At 41.8% G+C, this 26,008-nt stretch overlaps 2 protein-coding genes across 2 annotated transcripts in view; one reads left to right on the forward strand and one right to left on the reverse strand.

Annotated features, from left to right (window-relative positions):
* ano5b (anoctamin 5b) overlaps positions 1-13,284 on the reverse strand; it is a 29,006-nt gene extending 15,722 nt beyond the window's left edge. Inside the window, exons 1-2 of the mRNA XM_063474726.1 lie at positions 12,970-13,284; positions 2,690-2,748 (exon numbers count right to left, since the gene is read on the reverse strand). Of these exons, the coding sequence (XP_063330796.1) occupies positions 2,690-2,748; positions 12,970-13,036 (126 nt within the window). The 5' untranslated portion in view covers positions 13,037-13,284. The remainder of the gene's footprint in view (positions 1-2,689; positions 2,749-12,969) is intronic.
* Positions 13,285-19,007: 5,723 nt separating this feature from the next.
* The window catches only part of igdcc3 (immunoglobulin superfamily, DCC subclass, member 3), a 57,965-nt gene continuing 50,964 nt past the window's right edge, over positions 19,008-26,008 (forward strand). The window contains exons 1-2 of the mRNA XM_063494394.1: positions 19,008-19,283; positions 24,569-24,874. Coding sequence (XP_063350464.1) covers positions 19,220-19,283; positions 24,569-24,874 — 370 coding nt within the window. The 5' untranslated portion in view covers positions 19,008-19,219. The remainder of the gene's footprint in view (positions 19,284-24,568; positions 24,875-26,008) is intronic.

Consider the following 26,008-nt stretch of genomic DNA (forward strand, 5'->3'; position numbering starts at 1 on the left):
TCAGTATACACTCTATTTTAGGACTATTTGAAGACTACATGACAAGAGGCAGTAAGTCCTGGTGTCCACTATGAAGGAAAATGAATAAAAGTTTAGTTTTGGAAGTAGTAAAATTACTGTGCAATTTTGATATCCTACTAACTCAAAGTTAAGACTCTCAAATTGAAGAAACAATTCTTATGAAATAGAATTATAATATCTGCAAAAAGTCCCCAAAACAAACAGTGTTACTTAACCTCTCTTGTGGCCATAAAATATGGAAGCTGAAATTTCCATCATTTTGAAATGAAGTCAGAGAAGTCATGCAAATTCCATAAATGCTGCTTGACAAAGTGATCTTAAGCTCATGTCCCCAACACAGGAAAAAATTATTTGCTGGGTCTTAGGATGATATATGCAGTTTAGACCATTGATTACAGGGACATCTACTTCTCAGCCGAAAAGCATTTTTAAAAAAACACTTTCTCTGACTAGAAACATTTAGAGGGCAACAATGATGACTGTGGAGAAACCAGATTTAACTGCAAAGCCTGAACGCTACACAATCAAAGCCTAACATTACACAAAAATAGCGGACAGTAGAGGAGAAATGTGTCGTGTCTGTATCGTTACTTAAATTTCAATATTTGATTACCTGAATGCATTTAGAATTCTAACATTAAATACTTTTCCATTAATGTAGAAATTCATCTTTACTGTTTCCGTATATAAGAAACCTTTACGTTTAAATAAACAATAACCATTATTTTCAGCTACTCTAATTTCATCTATCTTATACGATCATTAATCAAAAAAAGAAATTGAATGTACGTTAGTTTTCTCTGCATATAAAGGCAATCTGTAAGGTTGTACTATACATTAAATAATTTAGCTCGGGAGCTCGAAATAATTGGTGGTGCATGGTAGGTAGCAAAACGAGATATTTGAGCTGATATTCAATAAAAATAGTGAGAAATAGCATGTCTTAACTCCACTTTGAGCTAGTTAGTGTGAACTGCCTGTATATATTTTTTTAATGTTTATAGATAAAGTCTAAAAATAATGTTAATTAATTTAATGTCCAAAACACACTGTACATGGAAAACTTGAGTTTAAATTATGTCATTTTGTGTATGAGCTTTGTTATTCTATTAGTATGTTTCACATTTATATGGCTTCATTTCTTATTATTATATTAAATGTTATTATATGTTGTTATTAAATGTCAGTCTTTGCTGCTTTTTCATTTTTGTTTATTTTAATAATTTTTGTCTGTCATTGATTGCATGACCCGTCTTGCAATGAAAGAATAACAAAATAAAAAAGGTAACATAAATTTGAATTGAAATGTTTAAAAAAACAAAACATACTTTAAGAACTATATACTATTATAGTGACTTGACTAGGACTTGAAGTGCCATGTTGGCTCAGCAGTTTGCTGCACTCCACCCAGGGTTTTTTTTTTTCTTTTTTATCAGACGCTGTCATTGACTAGCAGACATTCCTCTAAAGGAGTTTGACTCAGCTTCTTATATTCAGGGTGCAATTTGTGGGGAGAAAAACACAGAGGGTTTATAGTCTGAATCCTGTTAGTGTTTATTACTGCTGTCAGTTTCCCATTTATAACAACTAAACTAATTATAACTTCAGCTAAACAAGATCACACAACCACAGCCTTTAAAATAACATTACAACATTTTTCTGTGATATTATCTTTCTTATTATGGCTTTAAACACAGGTGACCCAGTCGAGACAAACGGTTTAACGTCCCAGATTAAATCACATTTCCACTCATTGCTATTTGACAAGCCGTGCCATTTAACCTCAGTTTTAAATGAAAAAATCTTAAATTTCAACTGCGCAAAATGCTGCCAGTTTAAAAATAATGCAGAAATATTAGGCTTAGAAAACAGACTTTTTCTGCAATCCTGCAGACTATCATCTGCTTTCTGATTTTTAGAGTTAATATATATGCAAGTTATGTGTTTTACAGCATCCTGAACCACATGTGAATGACTCTCAGGTTAGGCTCGATCTTTTCACTCAGGAGTGTGGCTGCTCCTCTTTATCGGCCCATCACAGTAGCGGCACCATTACTTTCAAAGCCAGCAATTATTAAGATACATAGTGCATCTGTGGAATGACCTCATTATGCCAGTGAAAAACCAAACAGACTGACAACAGGCTGAGCAGCGACAGTTTATTTCAGTCTTGCTGAAATGAGAGGAACTCTGTGATAACATGGCTATCTTGTGACTCATCAGAGTCATCAATCAGAGGGGTGAGTCACCAAAGGGTCATCTAAGATTATAAAATTACTCATACATACAGTGAACACTAACATAAACAATTTAGTTGACTACAAAGGAAATAACACACAGACAAAAGGCTGCTCAATTAACTGTTAATGGAATCTTAATGGAAATAGATATTTTATATATATGCTTGTTTGCATTTAGTAGGGAGATAGGAATCATCATGAAGTTAACAACTAGCAGTATTAAAAAAAGGAGGCATAGCACATTAATCAGTGCTTTGTGGGCACATCGGTTTACTTTTGAAAAAACGTTGCTCTGACCAGCTCCTCTCATACAACTAGCAAAAAAAGTGATAAACCTTTAATTGTCATTCCCAAAATTTCTTAATTTTTTTTTTTAGATAGCTAGATAGGGAATGTGTTGGAATGCTCACAGATACACCAGAACTCACTTCTGTATTTCCCGGCAGTGGCGCCCTTTCAGATAAAGAACCATTTCCGCTGCTTTCATCTGCAAAATAAATGAAGAAAAGAATAACACCAAGAGAATTATACAGCTGTACAGAAGAGTGCAGTAACAATGCTGTTCATGTTTTAGAATTCAGTCTTTGGTATGTAATAGCATAGTAATTATCTAATTATTATCGTATTGTTGTATTGTAATTGAACTGGCCTAAATACACTTCATTCATTCATCCATTTGCTTCCAATCCAATTCAGGGTCACAGAGGTGGTGGAGCCTCCTCCAGCTGCCATAGGGTTAGTGGCATACACCTTAGACAGGAGTTAACTTGACACACAGCTCTGAACAGTGAGAGGAATATCTGCAGAGAAGCCACACAGGCACATGGAGAACATGCAAACTCCACACAGAACGGTCCCATGAACTCCAGACTTTCTTGCTCTGAGGTGCAACAAGATGCTAACTACTCCACCACTTTGCTGCCCAGTCGAATAAGTCGAATCGTTAAATTATATATTTGTTCAAGTCAGCAAATGGTTGTCTCACATAGGACTTAGTGGTCTTTTTCATGCTAGTTTGCGTTGCTGAAGGATTAGCAGCACATAAACTCAAACATAGCCAATCTTAAACAGGTAACACAGAGACGGGTACCTGGAGACGGGTACCTGGTGAATTAAGCTTAAAATGCACATGCTTAAAAATTTGCAGACTTTAAGCAAAAAACATGATTAATGAATTAAACATGATTGATTTTTCAAACTTCTCAAAAGCAATAGTTGCACATATATCATCTAAATTGACAGAAAGTAACTGTTAAACTAGTTTAAATAATTTGGACCGCAGGGTAAATTAAAGCTCACTCATAACAAAAACATCCCTTTAAGAAGAATCAGCTGCCAAATTACTGTTATGGCTGCAAATGCATTGTAGACAGCATCAATATAACAAGAGCCAATGAAAAAAAGCCTACAGGAGGCAATATCAGGAGATACTGACTATCACCATGTTGGTAAGTACTGAGCTCAGAGAGATGAAAACACAAAGGCCACATTGCACATACACACTTATTCAAAGGCTCGCCACATTCCAGCAGAGCCTCTCTGGCCCTGCGTGGCAGACTCTGGCAGAGGAAATGTGCTCATGTTGCACTGCTCTGCTAGCTGCCTGCTCCCCTATTATTCCTGGATGGTGGGAAAGCTGCACTTCCTGTGGGGGAGGCTGCATGACGAAAACATCAGTGAGAGGGAGGAGCTGGCTGTTGAGGTTGCTGTTGTATCAAAGGGTCCAGCCTCCTCCTAAAAGAAGCACACACGCAGCACACAAAGAACACAAAGCGCTTCAGTCTCCCTCAGCTTGCACTGGCAGAGACCTTTCGTTAAGCAGGAGGATCTGACAGACAGCAGTGACAGCCAATAGCAGCAGTACTTCACTGATAGGCCTGAAGAGGTACTTGGAGTAAGAATGTAGCATATCAGTTAGACTATACGAATCCACAGGGAATATAAGTAGCATATTACACCATGTCTTATCCAATTAACCCTGTGTGAGCTGCTTTTTTCCTCTCCTGTCTTTTTCATCCCACTTGTTTTGGTCTAACTCCAACTGTGCCAAGCCGTCCACAGTTATCGCAACCTGGCTTAGAGCAAACAAAGGCAAAAGGCCAGCAACTTCCACAGAGAGACAGACTGAAGGAAAACACAAAGTAGCTTTCCCTCTGTGAAACAGTGCAACAGACACACTTACTAGAACAGATGGCCATAAATGAGTCTTCACTGGAAATTACTACCACGTATTAAAATGAGACAGCTATTAATTTGGGCAAAACTGAATACGTGAGAAGTGCCATGCGCTCTTTTAACTACCCACTTTCCACCTATTTAACCCAATTACACTTCTCCTGCTATCTATTTACAGTAGCTAAGATACTCTCTCGTCAGCATGATTGTCAAAAAACATCTTACTAACTTCATGGGAACTGAACAGTGGCATTTTGAATTATCTCCAAAAGAAATTTGAGCACCATTGCTGAGTACTGACCCTGATATAACCAAACAGAATTTCAAAACCTGTTGCATGACTGAGATGCACTTGAGAGATGTGCTTTTAGTGATTCCAGTTCATAAAAAGTTGTGCGTACCTTATGCCCATTGGTCCTGCCCTGTAAGAGACACCACAAGACCAAAACTGGAAGAAGATCAGAGCAAACGCATCAACGAGGTAGTGACTTTATACGTGTGCGATGCAGCCAAGAACAGAATCAACTAATCTCTTTTCCTAAATGAGTTGATCCTATCCAGAGACGTGATTGCTGTACTGATGTTCAGACAGAGCAGAGGAAGGCGAGAGGCTACAAGATTCACATGTAGCCGAAGCAGAGGCATCTGCTGGTGTTATGAGCTGTAAACAGACAAGGTTGCAGGTTGCAGGTTGCAGGTAGCAGATGTATGCACTGAGCTTTCAGAGCTTTATCATAAGAACAATCGAAAAACTATTTTTGCATCTTTACTTTCTGCATCATTGGAATTTGAATCGTGTTAGGAAATAACAATCATTAAGATCTTTAAGATAAAGTCTATCTGTGTTGTGCGAAAGTCTTGAGCCACCCCTCATTCTTATAATAGTGGGCTTCAGCAATAGTTCTTCAGACCTTCCAAAAGTCTCTCGAAGTTTTCTTTTGTCATTAGTTGTTTTTTCACTTATTTTCAGTCTACTCTTTACAAATCCCCACTTTCAGAGGAACATTTGTTTTATTTTATAAGCCACTTAAAACTGACCTAATCATCGTTCAACAATAAAATTAAAAAAAAAATCACCAACTCAAGCGATGAACCTGACACAGGACTGATCCATCTACTGTTTGCTGAAGTAACATCAGAAATATCAATAAGCCATTTGTAAGGAAGGAGAACCAGGAAAGGAGGCTGAGGTATGCCAAATTACACAAGGAATGGACTAAATGAATAAATGAATCCAATTTTCAGACCTTTGGTTTGATACAACAGTGAGTGTCTACAGCTATCTGTAAAACACAGTGGAGGCTCCGTCCTGGTTTGGCGCTGCGTTCCAGACAAATATCTCCCCTCAATTACTGCTTCACATCAAACTTATTCCGTCAGCAAGATTAAGAACAGTGAGGAGTGACCAGCATCAGAGTTGGAAAATCTCCATTACTCTAAATAATTAAAGAAATCAGAAATCAATTCACATTACATGAGTGGAAGAGAAGAGGAGACCTTGTGCCAGGATATCAGTTCCCTAAAGACAGCACTGATCTTGCAGAGCAGAAAGAAAAGAAAGCAGGGGCTATGACACTTCTGCCACTGCTATCATCTAACAATAATCTATCTTTATCCAGACAATCTGATGATATGAAAATACAGACAAGCCCGTGCTGCCTTTCTATTTACAGTAAACTGACAAAACTTGATTCTGTGCTCGCTGCACTCTTTGCCTAAGCAGGCAGCCTGCTGGAAGGATGATATGTGTTCATGAAGATATATGCAAAGCTGGACTAAGGTACAACCAAAGTCAAATGTACCTCAGCACAATCACAATCATTTCTGCTACAGGATTGTCTGTTACAGAAAAGGTGTCTCTAATTTCTGCAACTTTGGGGACACATGCAGCCCCCAGATGAGACGCACACATAGCTTCATTTTTTATGTGACGCTGTAAGGCCAGCAGCCTCATCACACTGAGTCACCGAAACAAAGATTATGAAAGTCAACCCGCATTTCTCAATCTGAAACAGCATCCTGGGTTTAGTGTTTATCTAACATGAGGATGTGAAAGTTTACATCACCTACCCACTCAGTCACCCACTCATGTGTACATTAGCCACATGAATGGCTAATGTACACCCTTACTGCTTCCTTAGGAATTAAGAGGAAGAGTAGCAGGCAGGTGCTGGTAATCAAATACACTTGATTTAAAGATCACTGTAAGTGTGAACACCCCTATTAAAGCAGAAGTTTGGGCAATTTGGTGGTCTAGGTGTGTGTTATTATCACAATACACACAATATGTGTTACTACATATTACCAAGAGGGACATCAATAATAGAAAAACAATTGCTGCTCATTAATTTGGATAGATTTATAAGGCTATTTCCACACCGTCTGTTCATCATTCTACAGTGGGAAACATGATCCACAAGTGAAAAACACAAGACAGCTTCCATTCTTCCCAAGAACACATTCTAGCAAATGCACCTCAATGCAATGCTCAACAAAGAGTTGAATCTCAGATTTTAAAGGACTTAGATTTGCAAAGTTACATTTGAACAAACCACAAGACTTCTGGAACCAAAGTGGAAATGCTTGGTCATAATGCACAGCACCGCGTTTGGCAGAAACCACACACAACATGACACAAACACCTCATTCCCACTGTGAACGCCTCTGTATACCAAAGAATTCTGGAGTCAAATGAAAGGTCATCTGTCCAAAAGCTAAACTTAATCATGCAACAGGACAATGACTCGAAGAACAGCATTCTCCAAAATGATATCAGAGTCTGATAAAGTCACTTCAAGTTATTGCTCTCAAGGATGGTTATACAATTTAATCACTCGTGGGGTGTACATAGTTTTTCACAAACCTGCATGAAGTCCTGTGACTGCGCTTAAATTTTACTTGAGTGCTTGTGCTTTATTAGCATTTCTGTGCCACCACATTTGAGAGGAACACACTGTATTTAAATTTTACTTTGAACTATAAGAATGCATTCAAAGTAATATTGTGTTACTCCCTGTAATAAAGAAGGCATACTTTACAGGCTAACATACCACAGGCTAAGAATAAGCTACTGCAGAAGGATTGATGGCTACCTAAAGAAAAAGCTAGCTGTAGTAGCTATCCTTCTTTACTCAGCAAAAGACTATCTGAAGCCAAATGAGGTTTTTTTTCTTCTTCTTATGTCAGACTTATGTTTCAATATGGTAGTCCCTAATTTCTCGGTGATTAGTGGACTCTTTTGGGTAATGTTATCTAAAGTTGCTCATTCTTGATGCTGTAGTGGAAGCACTGAGGCAAAGTATCCAGGCAGAAGCTTGTTAGAGCTTCAACATATCTCTCCTGGGCCCACAGAAATCAGTCCACAGGCTGTGCTACATACTGCATTTGTGAGTAAAATTATGCATGCAGGAGTTTTTCTGCTTTTATAGTACTAGCAAAACTTTGCTATAAAAAGTTATACATGTTGCTTATGATATAAATCATCAAATAGCCTAGCCACAAGTTGAAATACCATGGGCACATATCTTAATTCCGCCTATGGGTGCATGCACCAGTACAAATTTGACACAGTACACAGCACATTAAGCTACCAGACGGCAGACACTTAAGCAAATGGCTACAATATGAAAGCTGAGATAGCAGACAGAGAGGCATTTGATTCTGATCAGCAAACAAACAGGAAAGCCGTAACAAATTTACATAAATGGAGCATACGCAGTGACATTAAACCGACATGATGACGGCACGTGATGGAGGGTGCGAAGAGAAATAGCAAAGATTACAATGATGCGAGGACGGACAGACAGGCGTCACATAAAGCCTCTGATCTGCCCGTACCTGGGTGGAGGTTAATCCTGAATGCAGTCAACACAGCAGGAACATCTTTAAGGGACAGACAGACAGTGGTTAGGAGGTGGAATTAAAGTGTAGATCAGGACAACACAAAGGTTATTAAGTATTGAGCCATCAGACTTTCACTTACACAAGCATTAAAAGAACAGCATAAAAGTACAACAGAGAGTCCTATCACTGCTGGAAATCAGACCACAGCTTTTATATGTTGCAGATCATCGACACCGCTGATGAAAAGCACTCGCGGTGTTTTTGTACCTTTGATTCAGTATCAAGCAAATAGTTTTTACTATGACTCAAGCAATCTGCGTGGGCGCCTACGGTTCAAAAGAGGCCCCGCTAACAACTCTCGTGTAGCTCTTCAGTGTGCCTGGCACAGAGCTAGAATGTCCTGCTTACTGTACTGAAACAGGCGTTCTATATTTTACTCGATTAAGAGCTCTTCAGAGTGTCGTTCGACCTTCCACTTTGACAAATGGAAAACACAGCACTGGTTTATTATGACAACATAATCCTTTCTCAAGAGAAGTAATACAAACATATCACAGACTGCTCTACAACTTCTCTCTATTCATGAGTTTAATAATGCCAGATGGGGCATGAGGGCTGAATTGCAAATCGATGTATATGAAATATTAATGCGATGAACAATACTGTAGTCTAAATAGGGGTTCCCACTCAAAGTTATCCAATATGCAGGATCACGCGAACCACAAATGTGTCTTGATGAGAGCATCAGGCAAGTATGTCAGGCTTTTACAAAAAGAACTGAATTAAATTTTAACATTTGATGCCAAAACGCAAATAAGAACTTTTAATCTTGCAAGCACGGTGCACACCCCGTTTCAGTCAAACCACAACATCCTGAGCTCAAACCCAGGGCCTCTGTCTTCAAGGACAAGGCATCCTCAAAGTCTGCCACTCAACATTTCCTGTCAATACAGCTGACTATATTCAAAATGCATCCAGATGAATATAAATGTTGTTAAAAACATTGAATACGTGAGGCTTTAAACATATACAAGGGAACGCTACTGATAAAGTTGTTTTTTTTTAATGGTGTCTTTTATTTTTTAGAAAGCATTGTTTGAAATGTTGACAGTTGTGTTTTCACATTTGCATCATGCTCATGTTGTTGCCAAGAACACAAGTTTCCTTTCTTATCATCAGGAAATTGTTGATACTTTCCTGACAATTACCAGAAAGCTTGAACAGTGCCAGCTGAAGAGGTCATATGCAGAGCAGAAGTCATAATTTATCGCGTTAAATAGACACAACATAACACGCCTGGACTTCAACACTTGACATGTCTGACGGTCTTTTAAGGAAGAGATGTTTGACGAAATCTTTTGAAAGGATGACTGGACGAGACAGATTAGGGCACAAAAGTAGCTTTCTTGCGTCTATGATATGAAGGCCTTGGGCGTTTTGTTTGCCCAATAAGCAGATTAACAACATTAACCAATGAGAGACTGCACGACAGTGAGTCAGGTTCCTGCATCCAAAGCTGCTCTGTAAAGAGCACCCATATGGACTGGTGACATATTAAAGGAAAAACTCCTACACTCCTACAGTAAGGATGTTGGTGAGGGGGAATTGTTCGCTGCTTTGAGTGTCTTTATCACCTAAGAAAAGAATCAATATGGAGGTGTTACCTTTTGCCCTGATAAAACACGTCTATCCTGGTGGGACTGGCACGATGGGTCACTGAATCTTTTGATCAGTATGAAAATGACACGAATCATTTGCTACTGAACTTTCCCTCACAAGATCTCCACCCAGTCAGTGATGGTGGTGACAGATAGTGCTTTCCTCTACAGTCATCAAAGCACCAAATCAGGGGCGTATCTTCTGGAAAAACGATATTCCATGTTTTCATGAGAGTCCCAGCGACTTTTCAGAGGTGTTTTCACATGTGAGCTTTGGGCAAATTTTGCAAGAATCGAGTCAGGATAGATGTTGTTGTTCTTTCTCAAACAAAACACAACAGGAAACACTTCCCTTCAGCTGTTTTCGCGTTACTGCACATGCTCTGTGTGGTTTAGGCGAGGGAGCTCCCTGCATGCCCGAAGCGGCACAGACGACGCTCATTCACTAGCTGTAAATGCAACGAATTCTAAGCAGCGCTGTTCACACATCAGCACAGCGTAACATCACGCAGCCTTTGCACTTGGGAACTGACATTTAAAGAGTGTCTAATGCCTGATCCAGCTGATATCAGCCTTCTCACGTGCACCTCTGTCAGGCAGTGGCTAGAGAAGTTCAGGGCCGCAGTGCAAGTGTGAAAACAACTTTTGAAAATCCGCGCCAAGGCACACTAAAACTATTCTGGCATCGTGCGATGGCCCGACACCTTACTAAGACACATGATGTTTTTTTTATTTGTCACTTGTCTCTACAAAAACGTATCAAAAGGTGAAAGCCCAGGGGAAAAAAGAGGTATATGCCACCTATGATCAGAAATTTATAGAGCAAAAAATGTATTTTATGCCCAAAACAAAAGGTCTGTAGTCTGAAAAATGTTCTGGCAGCACAATAAGACCTCATCTAGTCTTACTGTGGTTGTGGTGAGAGGACGTCTTGCTTGCCTGCCATGTGTAATTCTGTATTTTGCCTCCTCAAAGGGAGTAATTTAATTACAAGGCCTGTTTCCATAGCAACTCTTTGGCTCTGCTTCACCTCTGACTGGCAGATGACTTCATCAGCTGGACTGCGGATTGAGATCACCTTAAAAGGAGGCAAATCCTGATATAAATGAGTAATTAATAACTATTGAGGGCACTTAAAAGTGGAGTCATTAAGATTTTTTCCCTGACTGTAAACTGGCCAAGAAAAAGATTTACTGACAGAGGGTGACAACAAGCAGCAGGTTGATTTTAGAAAACCATCCACCAAACGGTATACGCTGTCCATGGAGGTCTGGTGTTTATCCAGCAGCAGAATGTCATGTATGACTATAAATCAGTGTTTGGGCAGCTGCGAACAAGGTAACACATACAGACACACACACCGAGGTGAGGACATTCTCCTTCCTCTCCTTTGTTTCCCCTTTCACTTGTGGCTGAAAGTCTGGCCTGATAAGAGCCCGAACAAAGCCTCTGTAGAACCGGAGCAGTCTTTTAATCTACTGCTCACTCTAAATAAACAGCCACGTGTCCTTATAAACAACCCTCTAATACACACAGCAGAGGATATGCAAATACAAACAGGGAAAGGCGTAACTGAGGCATCATAATCTTAACTCAGACATGGTTTGACTGAATGAAAATGCTGGAAAATGTGTTCTATAAACGTTTTGTTTTTCTCTTCTCATAATAGTCTTGTTGTGATGCAGTGGTCTGTTAGGCAGAGGTAAGCAGGCTCACAAATTAAAAGGCCCGGCTGCTCTTGTCACAAAAGCAACAGAGGTTTCCAGTGCACCTAATTCATCTTGTCCTCCAGCAGGTCAGGAGATATCAGCACATGCCATGCTCTTACTGCAACTTGAGTATACTTTGTCTTTTCCTGTTATGGATTTGTGTTTCTTTTGGAAACCAGAGCGTCTCCTGACTTATGCAAAATCCTGCTGGATGCCTCGAGACGTCTGTGGCTCAGTTTTAGAAATGCTGAAAAGTTTCCCACTGCACGTGCGCGGAGTTTCAAATGTCAGCGAGAGGACAGCATAAAAATAAAGACTTAGTGTTTGTGAGGCAAAGACATGGGTTATTCAGACTGGGATGCACTGACACGTAGTGCTCAAAACATTAAAAGAGTCATTAACTCATAGATCTGCTACTTTAGATATAGGAGTGAAAGCAAGTCATTTAATTCATTCATTCATTAGTAAGATTTATCACGAGCCAGACACAAGTCCTGTGCAGGAATGTCATACAATCCTCTCAGGACTAAAACGACCGCAGAACCAAACCATTAGGTTTCACAGTGCTCCATCAACTCAACTGACTTTCTGATGTCCACGTAGAAGCAACAAATCACTGTAAGCTGACATAATTCAACCAAATTCACGTCTGAAAGCATTCCTGTGGCGGCACATTGTTCAGACTGTGAACCTCCAGATGACTTCATGTGACTAGGCGAAGAGTCAGTGAAGCCTGACTATCTCACAGGGGGCTAGTCCCATTAGATAAGGTGACACATGTTAGGCTTGACAGATAGCAAAAAGTATGTTTACTCACATGCTTCACTGCACGGATCAATTTGTCTTCTTCTCTAATTTAATTCATTAAAAAATGCCTGAGATGCTTCTAGGATAGCTTACTACAGTGTATACTGAGATATTGTGCGCTAAAAATAAATATGCAGTCTGGCTCAGTTTGGGAAGCAGACTATGTGTGTGACCTCAGTGTCACCCTGCAGTTGTAAGGGACTTGGCTGTATCAAAGCAGTAGACTAAGAAGAACAAACAGCATGTGTGTTTTGATGTGTTTTGGTCATGGGATCTCTGGTGCAACCCACCATCACTAACTGGGCTGTATACAAGCACAAGCCAAGTAACCAAATTACAGCCACATTTAGAAATGGTTTTGCCACGTAAGATAAAACAACTAGAGGACATAATTTCGATATAAATATTCACCCTTCACTGCTGAATTGCGAGTTTACAATGAACCTCGGATTACTGTAACTTGTAGAGCGTCGCTCTGCCACATTTAGAAATGAAACCGTGCATTTATGCGGTTACCTGCAGCCCTGGCGCTCTGCAGCTCGATCAGAGTCTCATCCTTCGCCTTACCAGCTATTCGTCTCATAGCGGCTAGCGCTGTTATTATAAAGGCTTCACCTTCTCGGGAAAGTGGGTAAGGCGGTGAGGATGCCGCTGTCTCCTGTCGGTGTCTGTGAAGACCAGCACTGGGTGATCACACACTGAAATCAGCGAGGAGATCCAGGTCAAGGGAGGGTAGATGGATCATATCTACACTATAATCGATTTTCACTGAAACGGTCCCAACAGGGCTCCTGAGTGCTAACCGAGGAGACCAGGCACGAATAAAGGGGAGTGGCTCTGCTTTTTTCTGTTTTTTACGTCGGCAAAACTGGGTGTATGTGAGTGTGTAAAAGAGAGAGAGAGAAAGAGAGAGCGTGTAGGAAAAATTTGTCATGTGGCGAGGCTGTTTGAGAAATAGCACCATCTTGTGGTCATTTTGTAGTACTGAAGCTTAACTTCCTCTATTTTTATAGCCTCCAATTGTAGTGAGACAAGACAGTAATTCATGTAAAGAGTTTGAAAATAAAGAGTTAAAAATCTTACTTTGTTCGATTCAGGTCCATGTTCAAGGGACTTTACCTTATTTTCTCTCATATATATATACATATAGTGTTACAATGGATTCAACACGGCTAAAGGTTCAAATAATTGAGGTCAGTATATGTGCAAGTGATCTCTATGGGCATGCAGTTCTTGATATGAGCACAGAATCCCATCTTTTGTTCAAACCTTCTGTTTGCAAGGGGCAGCAAATCAGAAGAAAGTTGGCTTAAAGGGTTAGGAGCTAAAACAGTGGATGAGCTGAGGGGCTGCACCAAGGAGCTGTGAAACGTTACTTTTTTTCTAATATATATATATATATTAGGGGTGCAACAATACTCGTATTGAACCGTTCGAACCGTTCGTATATATATATATATATATATACGCTGCACTCCACGAGCGTGGAGCGTGCGTCTGGCAGCACAAATGAACCAGCTGCTAGCTGACCAGAGGCACCCAGAATGGCTAACCGAAGGCCGGACAGTCCTGATCCTCAAGGACCCCCAGAAGGGACCGGTCCCCTCCAACTACCAACCAATAACCTGCCTCAGCACCACGTGGAAGCTCCTGTCAGGCAACATAGCAGCTAAGATGAACAGGCACATGGCTCAATACATGAGCGGGGCACAGAAAGGGATGGGCAAGAATACCTGAGGTGCAAAACACCAGCTACTGGTAGACCGAACAATCAGCCGAGACTGCAAGACCAGACTGACCAACCTGTGCACTGCCTGGATTGATTACAAGAAGGCCTATGACTCAATGCCCCACACCTGGATACTGGAATGCCTAGAACTGTACAAGATCAACAGGACCCTAAGAACCTTCATCAAGAACTCAATGGGGATGTGGCGGACAACACTAGAAGCCACAAGTCACCATCAAGTGTGGGATCTACCACGGAGATGCTCTGTCCCCACTGCTGTTCTGCATAGGCCTTAACCCCCTCAGTGCGATCATTGACAAGACTGGCTATGAATACCGACTACGGAATGGAACAGTTGTCAGCCACCTCCTGTACATGGATGACATCAAGCTGTATGCCAAGAGTGAACGAGACATCAACTCACTGATCCACACCACCAGGATATACAGCAATGATATCGGAATGTCATTCGGACTGGAGAAGTGTAGTCGGATGGTAACAAAGAGATGGAAGGTAGTCAGAACTGAGGGGATCGAACTACCAGAAGGCAACATTGCAGACATAGAGCACAGTTACAAGTACCTGAGGATCCCACAGGCAAATGGGAATCATGAAGAGGTTGCTAGAAAAGCTGCAATCACCAAGTACCTGCAGAGGGTCAGGCAAGTCCTGAGGAGTCAGCTGAACGGTAAGAACAAGATCCGGGCTATCAACACCTACGCCCTGCCCGTGATCAGGTACCCGGCTGGGATAATAAGCTGGCCAAAGGAGGAGATAGAAGCCACTGACATCAAGACAAGAAAGCTCCTGACCATGCATGGAGGGTTTCACCCCAAGTCCAGCACCCTGAGGCTGTACGCTAAGCGGAAAGAAGGGGGCCGGGGACTGGTGAGTGTCAGCACCACAGTCCAGGATGAGACAACAAACATTCACGAATACATTGGGAAGATGGCCCCAACTGACCGAGTGCTCAGTGAATACCTCAGGATGCAGAAACCCAAGAAAGAGGAGGAAGGCGAGGAACCATCATGGAAGTACAGGCCCCTGCACGGTCTGTACCATCAGCAGATAGCGGAGGTGGCTGATATCCAGAAATCCTACCAGTGGCTGGACAAAGCTGGACTGAAAGACAGCACAGAGACACTAATCATGGCAGCACAGGAACAAGCTCTGAGTACAAGAGCCATAGAGGCTGGGGTCTATCACACCAGGCAAGACCCCAGGTGCAAAGCAAAAAGCAAGCCACAGACTGAGGAGCTAGTTGTGTCATCGGCGCGTTGTTTGATGATTCTTTAATCTTTGTAAGGGCATTCTGGGCAAGAGGCACTTGAAGGAAACCACTTTGTAAAAAAACTACTTGGCAAGTCCTTTGATGCAGCTTCATTTCTTTGTTGTTGCAGTCATCACAGTGGGGTGATGAAGTGGCTGCCCCCCTGTTTTGCTGGCATGGCTCAGGTCCCCTTGGATTGTCGGGTTGCTCAAAATCAATATGAATTTGTTTGGTGTAATCTCCTTTATCCTAGGATGAAACATGTCCACCATGATGGGAGTGGTTCTCTTCCAAGATTACATAATTACTGTTCATAGTTTACAGGGGGAAGGCTGAAATATGAAAATGATGTGAATCAGATGCAGTGGCCTCTGCAGTCTCCAGACTGTGGGAGATTTTGAACCATCACTTCAACAAGGAGGGATTGCTTGGAAGAACTGAACATGATTTTTGGAGATAGAGACGTTAAATTATCTGGTGATTAGACTCCAACAGCCCATCGTGGCAGAATGGAATCCCGACGGTGATAGGATTTAGGGCAGGACCCCCAAGAGTCTAGACCCTGGTGGTGGCGAAGATGAAGACGAAGCTTGGTTGGAGCGCTGACTGAGGTGTCTGTAAGGTGGAAATGGGGTGGTTGCACAAATAAGAGTCTGAAAGGGAGAATGACAGAGAGCACAGTTTTAAACCACGGAAAGTGGAGGTTGATTGGCTCAAAGAAGGCAGACAAGAAGATGATGGGACTAGAGGGAGTGATGCAGGGAACAAAAAGCAGCCTAACACCCCGGAAAGCAGGTTGATGAGTGATTACAGATCTTCCTTACTGAAGTTTCACGTTAGGCTTTCCATCATCATTTAAATACTAAACGAGGAAATCACTTTTGGGAAGATGATGTTTCATCCCTGCAGCAGAGCTCCGGAGATCTCAGGGCACGCTGAGGCTGTGTAAAGATGCCCCTGAGACAATGCAGCACATAACAGCAGGGTGCAAGATGCTAGCAGGCAAGGCATCCATGGAACACCTTAACCAAGTGGCCGGCATAGTATACAGAAACATCTGTACTAAATACGGCCTGGAAGTCCCGAGGTCAAAATGGGAGACGCCCCCAAGGGTGGTGGAGAATGACCGAGCTAAGATCCTGTGGGACTTCCAGATATAGACGGACAAAATGGTGGTGGCTAACCAACAGGGAATAGTGGTGGTAGACAAACAGAAGAAGACGGCCGTAGTGATAGATGTAGCGGTTCCCAATGACAGCAACATCAGAAAGAAGGAACACGAGAAGCTCGAGAAATACCAAGGGCTCAGAGAAGAGCTCGAGAAAATGTAGAGGGTGAAGGTAACAGTGGTCCCAGTGGTAATCGGAGCACTAGGTGCAGTGACTCCCAAACTAGGCGAGTGGCTCCAGCAGATCCCAGGAACAACATCGGAGATCTCTGTCCAGAAGAGTGCAGTCCTAGGAACATAGAAACAGCTAAGATACTGCGCAGGATAGACCGCCCGCAGGGGCAAGTGGGGGATATACATATATATATGTTATATATATATATATGTATAGCTAGATAGATAGAGAGAGAGAGAGAGAGAGAGAGAGAGAGAGAGAGAGAGAGAGAGAAAACTGTGAGTTATGCAAAGCTATTCTAGTAGAATCCACAAATAAAATATTTAACTGGAAATGAGCAGAAAAAAAAGTACTCTATCTTAAAGACCAGAGGAATATTCTCATTCATTTCCTCCCGCCAGTTCCTGACCACAACAAATGCAAAAACTAAAGATGCTAAAGATGATTTTCAGTAGCTGATGAGGATGTTTTAATACTCATAGACCACTTCTTTACATTAACTGAGCACTAAAGCACTTTCTACTCTACACATCATTCACTCATTCATCTTTAGGCATGAAAAGATGAATAAAAATACTTAACACAAAAATCCTGATTGAGGTTGTCATAATCCATGCATGAAAGGGTTAAAGAAGGAGGACCTAAAACAGCTGTTTTGAATAAATTCAATGAATATTCTCTGGCTGATATTTGTCCTTTGCCTTCTGTACATCCTGCAGCAACGCAGCCGTCTACCAGAACATTGTGGAGCATCATGCTTCCTTCTGCAGACAAGCTTTATGGAGATGCTGACATCATTTCCCTCAGGACTTGGCACCTGTCCACACTGCCAAAAGTACCAAAACCTGGTTCAATGATCATGGGATTGTTGTGCTTCATTGGCCAGCAAACTCACCTGACCTGAACTCCAGAGAGAATCTATGGGGCATTGCCAAGAGAAAGATGAGAGACATGAGACCGAACAATGGAGAAGAGCTGAAGGCCGCTATTGAAGCATCCTGGTCTTCCATAACACCTCAGCAGTGGCATAGGGCATATATACTATGCCGCACTGAGGCAGTAATTCATGTGACCCAAACCAAGTACTGAGTACATATGCATGATTACTTTTCAGAGGTCCGACATTTCTCTACTTAAAATCTTTGTTTTATTGTTTTCATGTAATATTCTGATTTTCTGAGCTTTTGAATTGGGGGTTTTCACAAGCTGTAAGCCATGGCCAACAAAATTATAACAAATAAAGGCTTGAAATATCTCAGTCCAGCACAGCACCTTTGGGATGTGGTAGGATTCACATCATGGATGTACAGCCAACAAATGTGCAGAAACTGTGTGATGCTGTCATGTTAACATGGACCAGAATTTCGAGCACCTTGCAGAATCGATCTGAAGACTATCCCGGTACTAGCAGGCTGCACCTAATGAAGTCATCACTGAGTGTGGTTTTTTAAACATGTGACACGTGTTAGTCCAGCAAAAAACGGAGCGCATGGCTGACACAGATAAGGTGTACACAGATTCATAAATACCGCCACTAGGAGGAGCTCGTCTACAGCTAAACAGCTGAGCTTTGTCGTAACCGTGTGCTCGGAAGCCCTCCTTCCTTATTTATCATATCAGGTTCACTTGTGCTGAACCATCAGCTTTAAACACATACAGCCAACCTGACACAGTTACACCATTTTGGTTTCATTGTCCTCGTGGAACTGAAGCTGAAAACAAACCCAAACCAATGTAAACTAACGAACAATCAAAACACAGATGTCATGTGTTCAGTTTGGAGCCAGATGGTTGCTATTTTTTATCAACAAATTTCATACAATAAAAATCATTCATTGTCACAGTCTGTTAATTTATTCGGACTGATATCTGAAGCTTGTTACATCATATTTCCGGTATGAAAATCGATGTCATTTTAATTAATTATTATTTTTTTATTATTGGGATAATGACTGATTGCTGTAATTAGGAGCAGTCATGTGTACTGATACAAGGTTGGCTTTGTTTTCCTGACATGCAGAAATCATGCCGCTTGTGCAGGTTTCTTGTGCACTGAGAGCAAAACAGTCTGCAGTCGGCTCTTTTGTTTGAGACCAGATTCAGTGTGTGTGTGTGTGTGTGAGAGAGAGAGAGAGAGAGAGAGAGAGAGAGTGGGGGATTGAGGCAGTTTTTTAGGATACAGCAGAGTGAGTGAGGAGGCTAGAGAGAGAGAGAGCGGGATGCTGACAGACTGCTGATAGATGGTTAAAAATGGCGAAATCTCGTTCGACCCCTGCGAGCCACCACCTCAATGTTGCACTGTAGGTCGGAACATGTAGTATCTGAAGCTGGACGTCTGCGCTCCTTTCGCTCTTTTTTTTTTTGACCCGTGTTTGTTCATCTCACGTTGTTCTCTGCGAGTGCTGGAATATCTTCCGTGTTTAAATGGCATCCACAAGGCGCCGCCGCCTTCTGTGCTTTTTGGGAATACTCCTGAACGCTTTAATCGGTAAGTGGCATCATCTTATAGCGTAGTGTGCAGCAGAGTGTAACAGCGTTACAGAGGACAGCCTCTCTCAGCCCGGTGCTTACAGCACGCAGCGAGCCTGTTAGTGACCAGTAACCCTGAACTTGGCCCCTCTCCGGTGTCTGTTTGTATTCTGGGCAGTAAGAGCCGGAGTGAGCGCACTTGTGTCTTGTGCACCGCGGAATGCCTGTGTGCACTTTGCCGACTTGTGCACCAACACCGGGAGTGTGCTTAAAGTTGTACTCTGTGCTTTCTGCAGCGCTTGTACTGTAAGTGTTTTTACGCACAGATGCTTTGGAGCACTCCAGGTAGCTCCACGATACGAGGCATCCCACCCAAGTTTGCTGTAGTCCCCCAATGATCAGGGTCGATATCGCATCTGCACGTATTTTGATCCACATTAGATTAAAGTTAAGGGTGAACTATGATTGCCTGCACAGAGAAAGTCTTGCGTTTCCAGGAGCCAGCAGTGTGCAGGGTAGAAGGGCTTAACTCTTCAAGCTAACTTGTAAAAAGTGACTATGCGCCTCTCATAAATAGTTTCATTTAATATCAGGGGACTTTTTCAAAGCAGATGGAGGTCTTGACTGTCCAGTCCTCAGAGCACACCACCCTGCGACTGGGTGAGGTGACAGTGGTTATTGCTCTCAGAATAGATTAAACGACTGTGGTTATTGCCTGCTGGGGAGAATATTTGTACAGATTAAATGTCAAGACTGTCTCTCTCTTTCTTTTCAAATTTTCTTTCACATCCCTTTGTTCAATATGACAGACAGTTTCTCTCTCGCTCTATGTGGGGCCCCCTTAATTCAAAGGCAAGAGAGAGTATTGAGTATTTGCAAAGCATACCACACAGGGACCCACAAAGGCCCCACTGGAATCATAAAGGCCTGTACACAGTGGTTCATAACATGTTCAGCGAGAGTGCTGGGAACAAAAACGTCAGAAACAGAGCTCTGTGATGGATGAAGCTCCAATCTTCCCATCACATTAAGGAAATGAAGCGCTTTCAAGTGCCTGGCCGCTGCAGAGATTAGATTCAGTTTAGATAAAGGCACTTTTTATGATATTTTAGGCAGTTTTGATAACACAGAGAAAAGCATTCAGACCATAGCTGGCCTTAAATCTCACGGGGACTGAAGAAGTCAGAGAGCCAGGAAGAGTTCAGAGCATCACTCTAAAGATCTCATGATTAAAAAAAAGTTCAGTTTATCAGAGGGTTAATTATTTGCTTTGAATGGACGGCTCTGAGGTGGCTTGTGAGTTTTGAGCTTCAGAGAAAAACGAGAGCATCAAAAATCCAAACTGATTTGCATTTTAATTCAAAATGATTTGGTTTATCTGAGGGAAGATTGCGCAGTTCACCGGCAACAGATGAGTGATGGAGAGAGCTGAACTGTGCAACTACTTTCTTTTCACCTCATGGGCTACTTCTTAGCATTATTACCATCACTAAACACCTCCAAGCTTCTATTATAATGGGTAAATATCAGTTGAAGCAGCACGCTCTTTAATGAGATGGAGCACAAAGGTAGCTAGAAAACCAGAGTATTGATTAATAATATATCAAGCTGAAGCCTATAGGAGGGAAATTTAGCATCAGTCCTGCACATTTAGTCTTCGCCCAGGGAAAAGAAATAAATATTGGTTTGTTTGTTTGTTTGTTTTTAGCCAGACATTAGAGGCTTTATAACCAACAAAGAAATTGAAGTTGTTCATTTTAATGGTTTATTCATGCTCACGACTCTCGTTTGTTTCATCTGCACTTACGCACTCAATCATACTTAAAGTTCAAGTTTTTGGTGTTTTTTTAAAAGTCTATTTTTATTTAATTCTTGACACTCACAAGATAGTGCCACCACAGTTTTTCCATCTACAATTCAGTGCATATATATATATATATATATATATGTATGTATGTATATATATATATATATATGTATGTATGTATATATAAAGAAGTGTGAAGTGAAGTGTGGGAAGCATTTCAATCAAGCCATGCATTGTGCTGCAGATGGAGACACATGAAAATAAACCCCATCTTTGAGTTAATGCAGTATTTAGAGTCACACTTAACACACACATAATGGCAGAGTGAGATAAGAATGCAGGTAACTACTGATAAAGCTGCTTTAGTCAACTTTACTTTTCCTTTAATGTCATATTTAACTTGAATCTCTAAGACTATATCACAGATCATAGTTTTTCAAGATAATCTTATAGTGTTGACAACAGCTAAAGCTTTTTGTAAGTAATTCTAATCTTGTTGATTAAGTTTAGTTAAGTATAATGTCTGGACCTGGACTACACCCATTATTATTGTGCTATCATGTGATATGATGTCAGTAACTTTGTATCCTCACTATGCTTGTGGTGTGTCCTGAGCTCACTTAGCTCTGTCAGTGGCGTTCGTGTCTGCTAGCTCTGATCTGTCTGTGAGTCACTGGGTGTCATCTTCACTCTACTATTGCAGCAATAAACCTTAGTGCCAGCCCACCACACTTATCTGTCAATAGTAAGCAAGCCAAAGCATGAGCTGCACTTAGCTGACGGTCGTCTCTAGTCTTACCCGCTAATCCCCTGTGCTAGTGCCTGTTTTCTGGGCATGAAAAGAGCATAAAATTGTGTGAATGTGTGTCTGTCTTCTCGTCAAGGCATGAAGAGCCAAGCCTGCAGACCCTGATGCCCGCAAACGTGTTTCTGTGGCTAGGCCACTGGTTTTGCCACTAATTTGTACAGCTGTGATTTCCTCTCCCTCTGCACACCCCTGGATGCTCGGCATTCACAGATGACCTTAACCTAAAGCGCACAGAGCGCAAAATCCGGCTCTCCCCTCCTTCTGTTGTCCTCCTTCTGCCTGTGCATTATTGGATCTATCTGTCTTATAATCTGCTGCTGTGGTGAAAATTATTTTCTCTGACCTTTCTCACACTGTTGTTAGTAACCTTCTACCGAGCCAGTGCTCAGAATGGCATTAAACAATCACTCTAGCAGCACACTATATTTATAGGGAAAGCCAGAGCCCAGCAACCTCAGATTGTTTTAGCTAATGGAAGAAACTCTGATTGCTTGAACACAAAATCATTAAAGTTGTTTAATCCACTCCAGATCAATGAGCCCGTATACACACTGAACACTAAAATGTTATTATCCTGTCTGCTCCGAGGCTTGATAACATTGATTAATGTCTTTTTTGCCAGCTTTGGAAGAGGAGAATAAAAAGCCTCCAATACACTTTTAGTTTACACAAATAAAGTAGAGCTGAGTGGAAAACATCCTGGGTGTGTGGCTACTGCCTTTTTCTTTCTTTTCTTTTAAATCTGCCGACTGCTTCTGTTTGAAAGCGGGATATTATTTGGATCAAACGAGATGGAGCTCTGTGGCCGGCATCATTTTAAAGAACAGCAACTCAGGCAGCAGGATCTGACAGCTAAGGGTTAATTATTTCTCCAACACCACCCCCTTGTTTTTCACAAGTGGTACCACTGATGTCTCTTCTGGTCTCATGGCCATTTCACTTACCGTGCTCGTTGAGTGTAAGAAGGGGAGGGGGGGTAAGTAAGGAAGGGACACAGAACATAGGGAGAGCTGCTTCTTTGCATTATGCTCCATATGTGATCTTCGTGGAGTGTGTCAGTGAATTCCCTGCCTTTTCCTCAGGGGAAGTGGTTCTCCTCTGGAATTTGAAATGATGAAGCCAGAGGTTCTGTGTTTTGACCCCTGTGCTTTGCCCCCCTCTGCTGCCCTCCCCTAGCCCGTCCCACCAGATTCCAAGGCCTGGGGCAGAAACTGGTAGTGCTTAGTCCATCAGCAGCTGAAACATGATACCAAGAGAGCTCGCTAAGCTCCTCTTTTATAGTACCAAACCAGGTCAGGCTGTTTACATTCTTTATTTATTATTCTCCCGGTAACCCCCCCCCCCCCCCCCCCCTCCACACACACACACACACACATACACACACACACACACACACACACCTCTTTTACCCTCAGAGACTGCAGACACTGAAAATCTGATCTGCACTGACCACATTAGATTTGTGAGCGCGGTTAAGAAAAACTGCATAATTTTGTGCTGATGGATGGAAATGAAAGTGCGAATGAGCTGTGACAGTGTTACAGCCACAGGTTAAACGGTACAGTCACTAGAAGACTAGAAGTGCTTGTCTTTAGTACAAGAATACACTCGCTTGGGGTGCGTTCACTCCACAGACTGCGAATCCTCTTGTGACTATAGCCCGGAGGTGGCTCAGCCAAGGCGTTTTATTCATCAGGTGCGAGGCCAGGTGAGCAGCTATAAGGACATAAGGAACATAAGGAACATGGTTACTGTTTGCTTCAGAGGTTAATATGAAAATTATCAGCTTTGATGCAGTGGTTGGCGTCCATTGTGACCCCGGGTAGTAAGGGTTGTTGAAAAGGATGGATGGTATTGAAAAAGGCTAACTTGACAGAGAAAAATAAGTATAAATTAAAAGGAAGATATTTTGTGACGCACATAAGATAATAAATGTATATATAAGATTTCACAAGGAGTTTTCATAAGGATTATGTATTGTAGGTATTGGGTCCATTCATCTCTCCACCTTACATAGATATTCTATGTAAAGTGGAGAGTAAGGCCCTGAAGGACTACCGCGGAGGTCACATAACACATATTTTACAACTATTACGCTCACTGTGTAGATTTTTTTTTTTTAATGTTAGGAATTCAGCTTTTACTCATTACTATTAAAGCTGACTCCTCTGAGCTTTATATGCACCTGCGTTTAACGTTAGGTCCTGTAGCAAAACTGTGAAGAATCTTTAAACTGACAGTTACTCCAAACTCTGCAGCGCTCTTCCTGCTAACATTTAAACGGAGAGCACTGAATTGGTGATAAAAATAAAAATGAGATTGTAGTTTAGTAAAGCAGAAACAGCAAAAATGTGTGAATGAAATAGACTTAAAGGAAGTGAGAGCGTAATATGGGTAACGCAAGTTACTCGACTCGAGGTCGTGTGGTTTCCAGTAATCATACACAGCCAACGCCACCACATTTTACACGCACACTCAATAGCTCAATCTGGAGCTGTAATGGAACTTGATTGGAAGGTCTGTGGTTCAGTCCCTGGCTTGGGCAAGATGAACCCTGAGTTGGCCCGGTGCATCTGTGTGGCCAGGTGAATAGGTACAGAAACAAACAGTTTGTGATTGGTTGAAGGAAGTATTAGTCCATTTTACCATTTATTTTTGTGTTAAAATGTATGTGTTTGTGTTTCCTCAGGTGTGATGTGTGAGGCAGAGCTGTCCTTCACCTTGGAACCCAGTGACATTATCGCTGTGCAGGAGCAGCCTCTCATGCTCCACTGCCAGGTGGATGGCATCCCCCCGATTACGACACAGTGGAGGCGTAATGGCCTACTTTTAACTCAGGACCAGCATCATACCACCTTCATCAATGGCTCGCTGCTGATCGCACACTTCCAGAAGACCAAATCTGACGGCTCCTCTGATGAGGGCGACTACGAGTGCATCGCCCAGAATTCCTTTGGGTTGGTGGTGAGCCGTAAGGCACGCATTCAGGCAGCCAGTAAGTCTTTCTTTTGGTCATCAGCTTATATAAATGGTAGTAGCAGCGAGCAGTCTCCAGTAACTACTGAATTTTGGGGGGTAGTTTCTAGAAGTGCAAAAGGCCAAATGTTTCAGCCAGGGAGGATTTTGCTTAGTTTAAATGTGTCGTACTTATTTGAATACACCGATGCTCCCTTGCAGTATATTAAAGTGCACGGTGAAATAAACAGCAAAAGTTGACGACATATATGAATTACACTAAGAGATTTTTTTTTCAGGTGTATTTTGGACTTAAAAAAAAAAAAAAAGAGTCCAGCTGATGGTCGTGTAGAGGAAGTCTCCTTCACTCTGGAATTAGCTGACCATGATTATGATTGACGTCTGTTGATTTTATTGCTCTTTTGTTGTCATTATGAGATACTGGCTTCATCATCCTACATTATCCTATATCAGGATACCAATATATCAGTTTGTCTCGATTCAGTATTAACTGAATGGAAGTCAATGCAGTTACAACACAAACAGAATCAGAAGCACTTACTTGTGATTTCGAGTTATGATCATTTTTCTATAAACAAAATGTAAACATTGTAATGGAAGATTGCCTCAGGTATTTTGGTTTAGTCTCTGTATTGCTGCTGTGCATGCTCAAGTAAATGCTCTTAATATATCCCCAGCTGCTTGAATAATTTAATATACGTCTTTGAGTGTAATGAACTTTCTGATGCTCATCTGCAGTGCTGCTTAGAAATAGAAGCCTTTTGAATTTAGCATTAACAAGCGCTCATGCTGAGAGTCTCCAAGCTGCTTTGTAAGAGTGCAATAAGCTCGAAGAAACCCAGCAACCCACTCACTGGTAGAGGCATCAAGGTGCATTTTCTCAAGCATGACGACCAGACCCTTTGTTTGAAGTCCCTCTAGTTCAATGCCGTTTTCCCTGCATTGTTGCCATGGTTAATTGATACTGCATTTTTAATCTTGTCACTGTTTCGCATGTCTCCACTTACTTTAAATCAAAGGCATCCAGGATCCACACTCCTCCTGCAGTTTTAGTGATACTGTACTGCTCCACACTGTGCCGAGTTAAGTCTTTTTCGAAGGCTCTGTTATGTATATTCTCAAACACAGAGATGGACAAAGGCTCACAGAAGCC

The sequence above is a fragment of the Pelmatolapia mariae genome, linkage group LG1 (assembly GCF_036321145.2).
Source record: "Pelmatolapia mariae isolate MD_Pm_ZW linkage group LG1, Pm_UMD_F_2, whole genome shotgun sequence".
Lineage (NCBI taxonomy): Eukaryota > Metazoa > Chordata > Actinopteri > Cichliformes > Cichlidae > Pelmatolapia > Pelmatolapia mariae.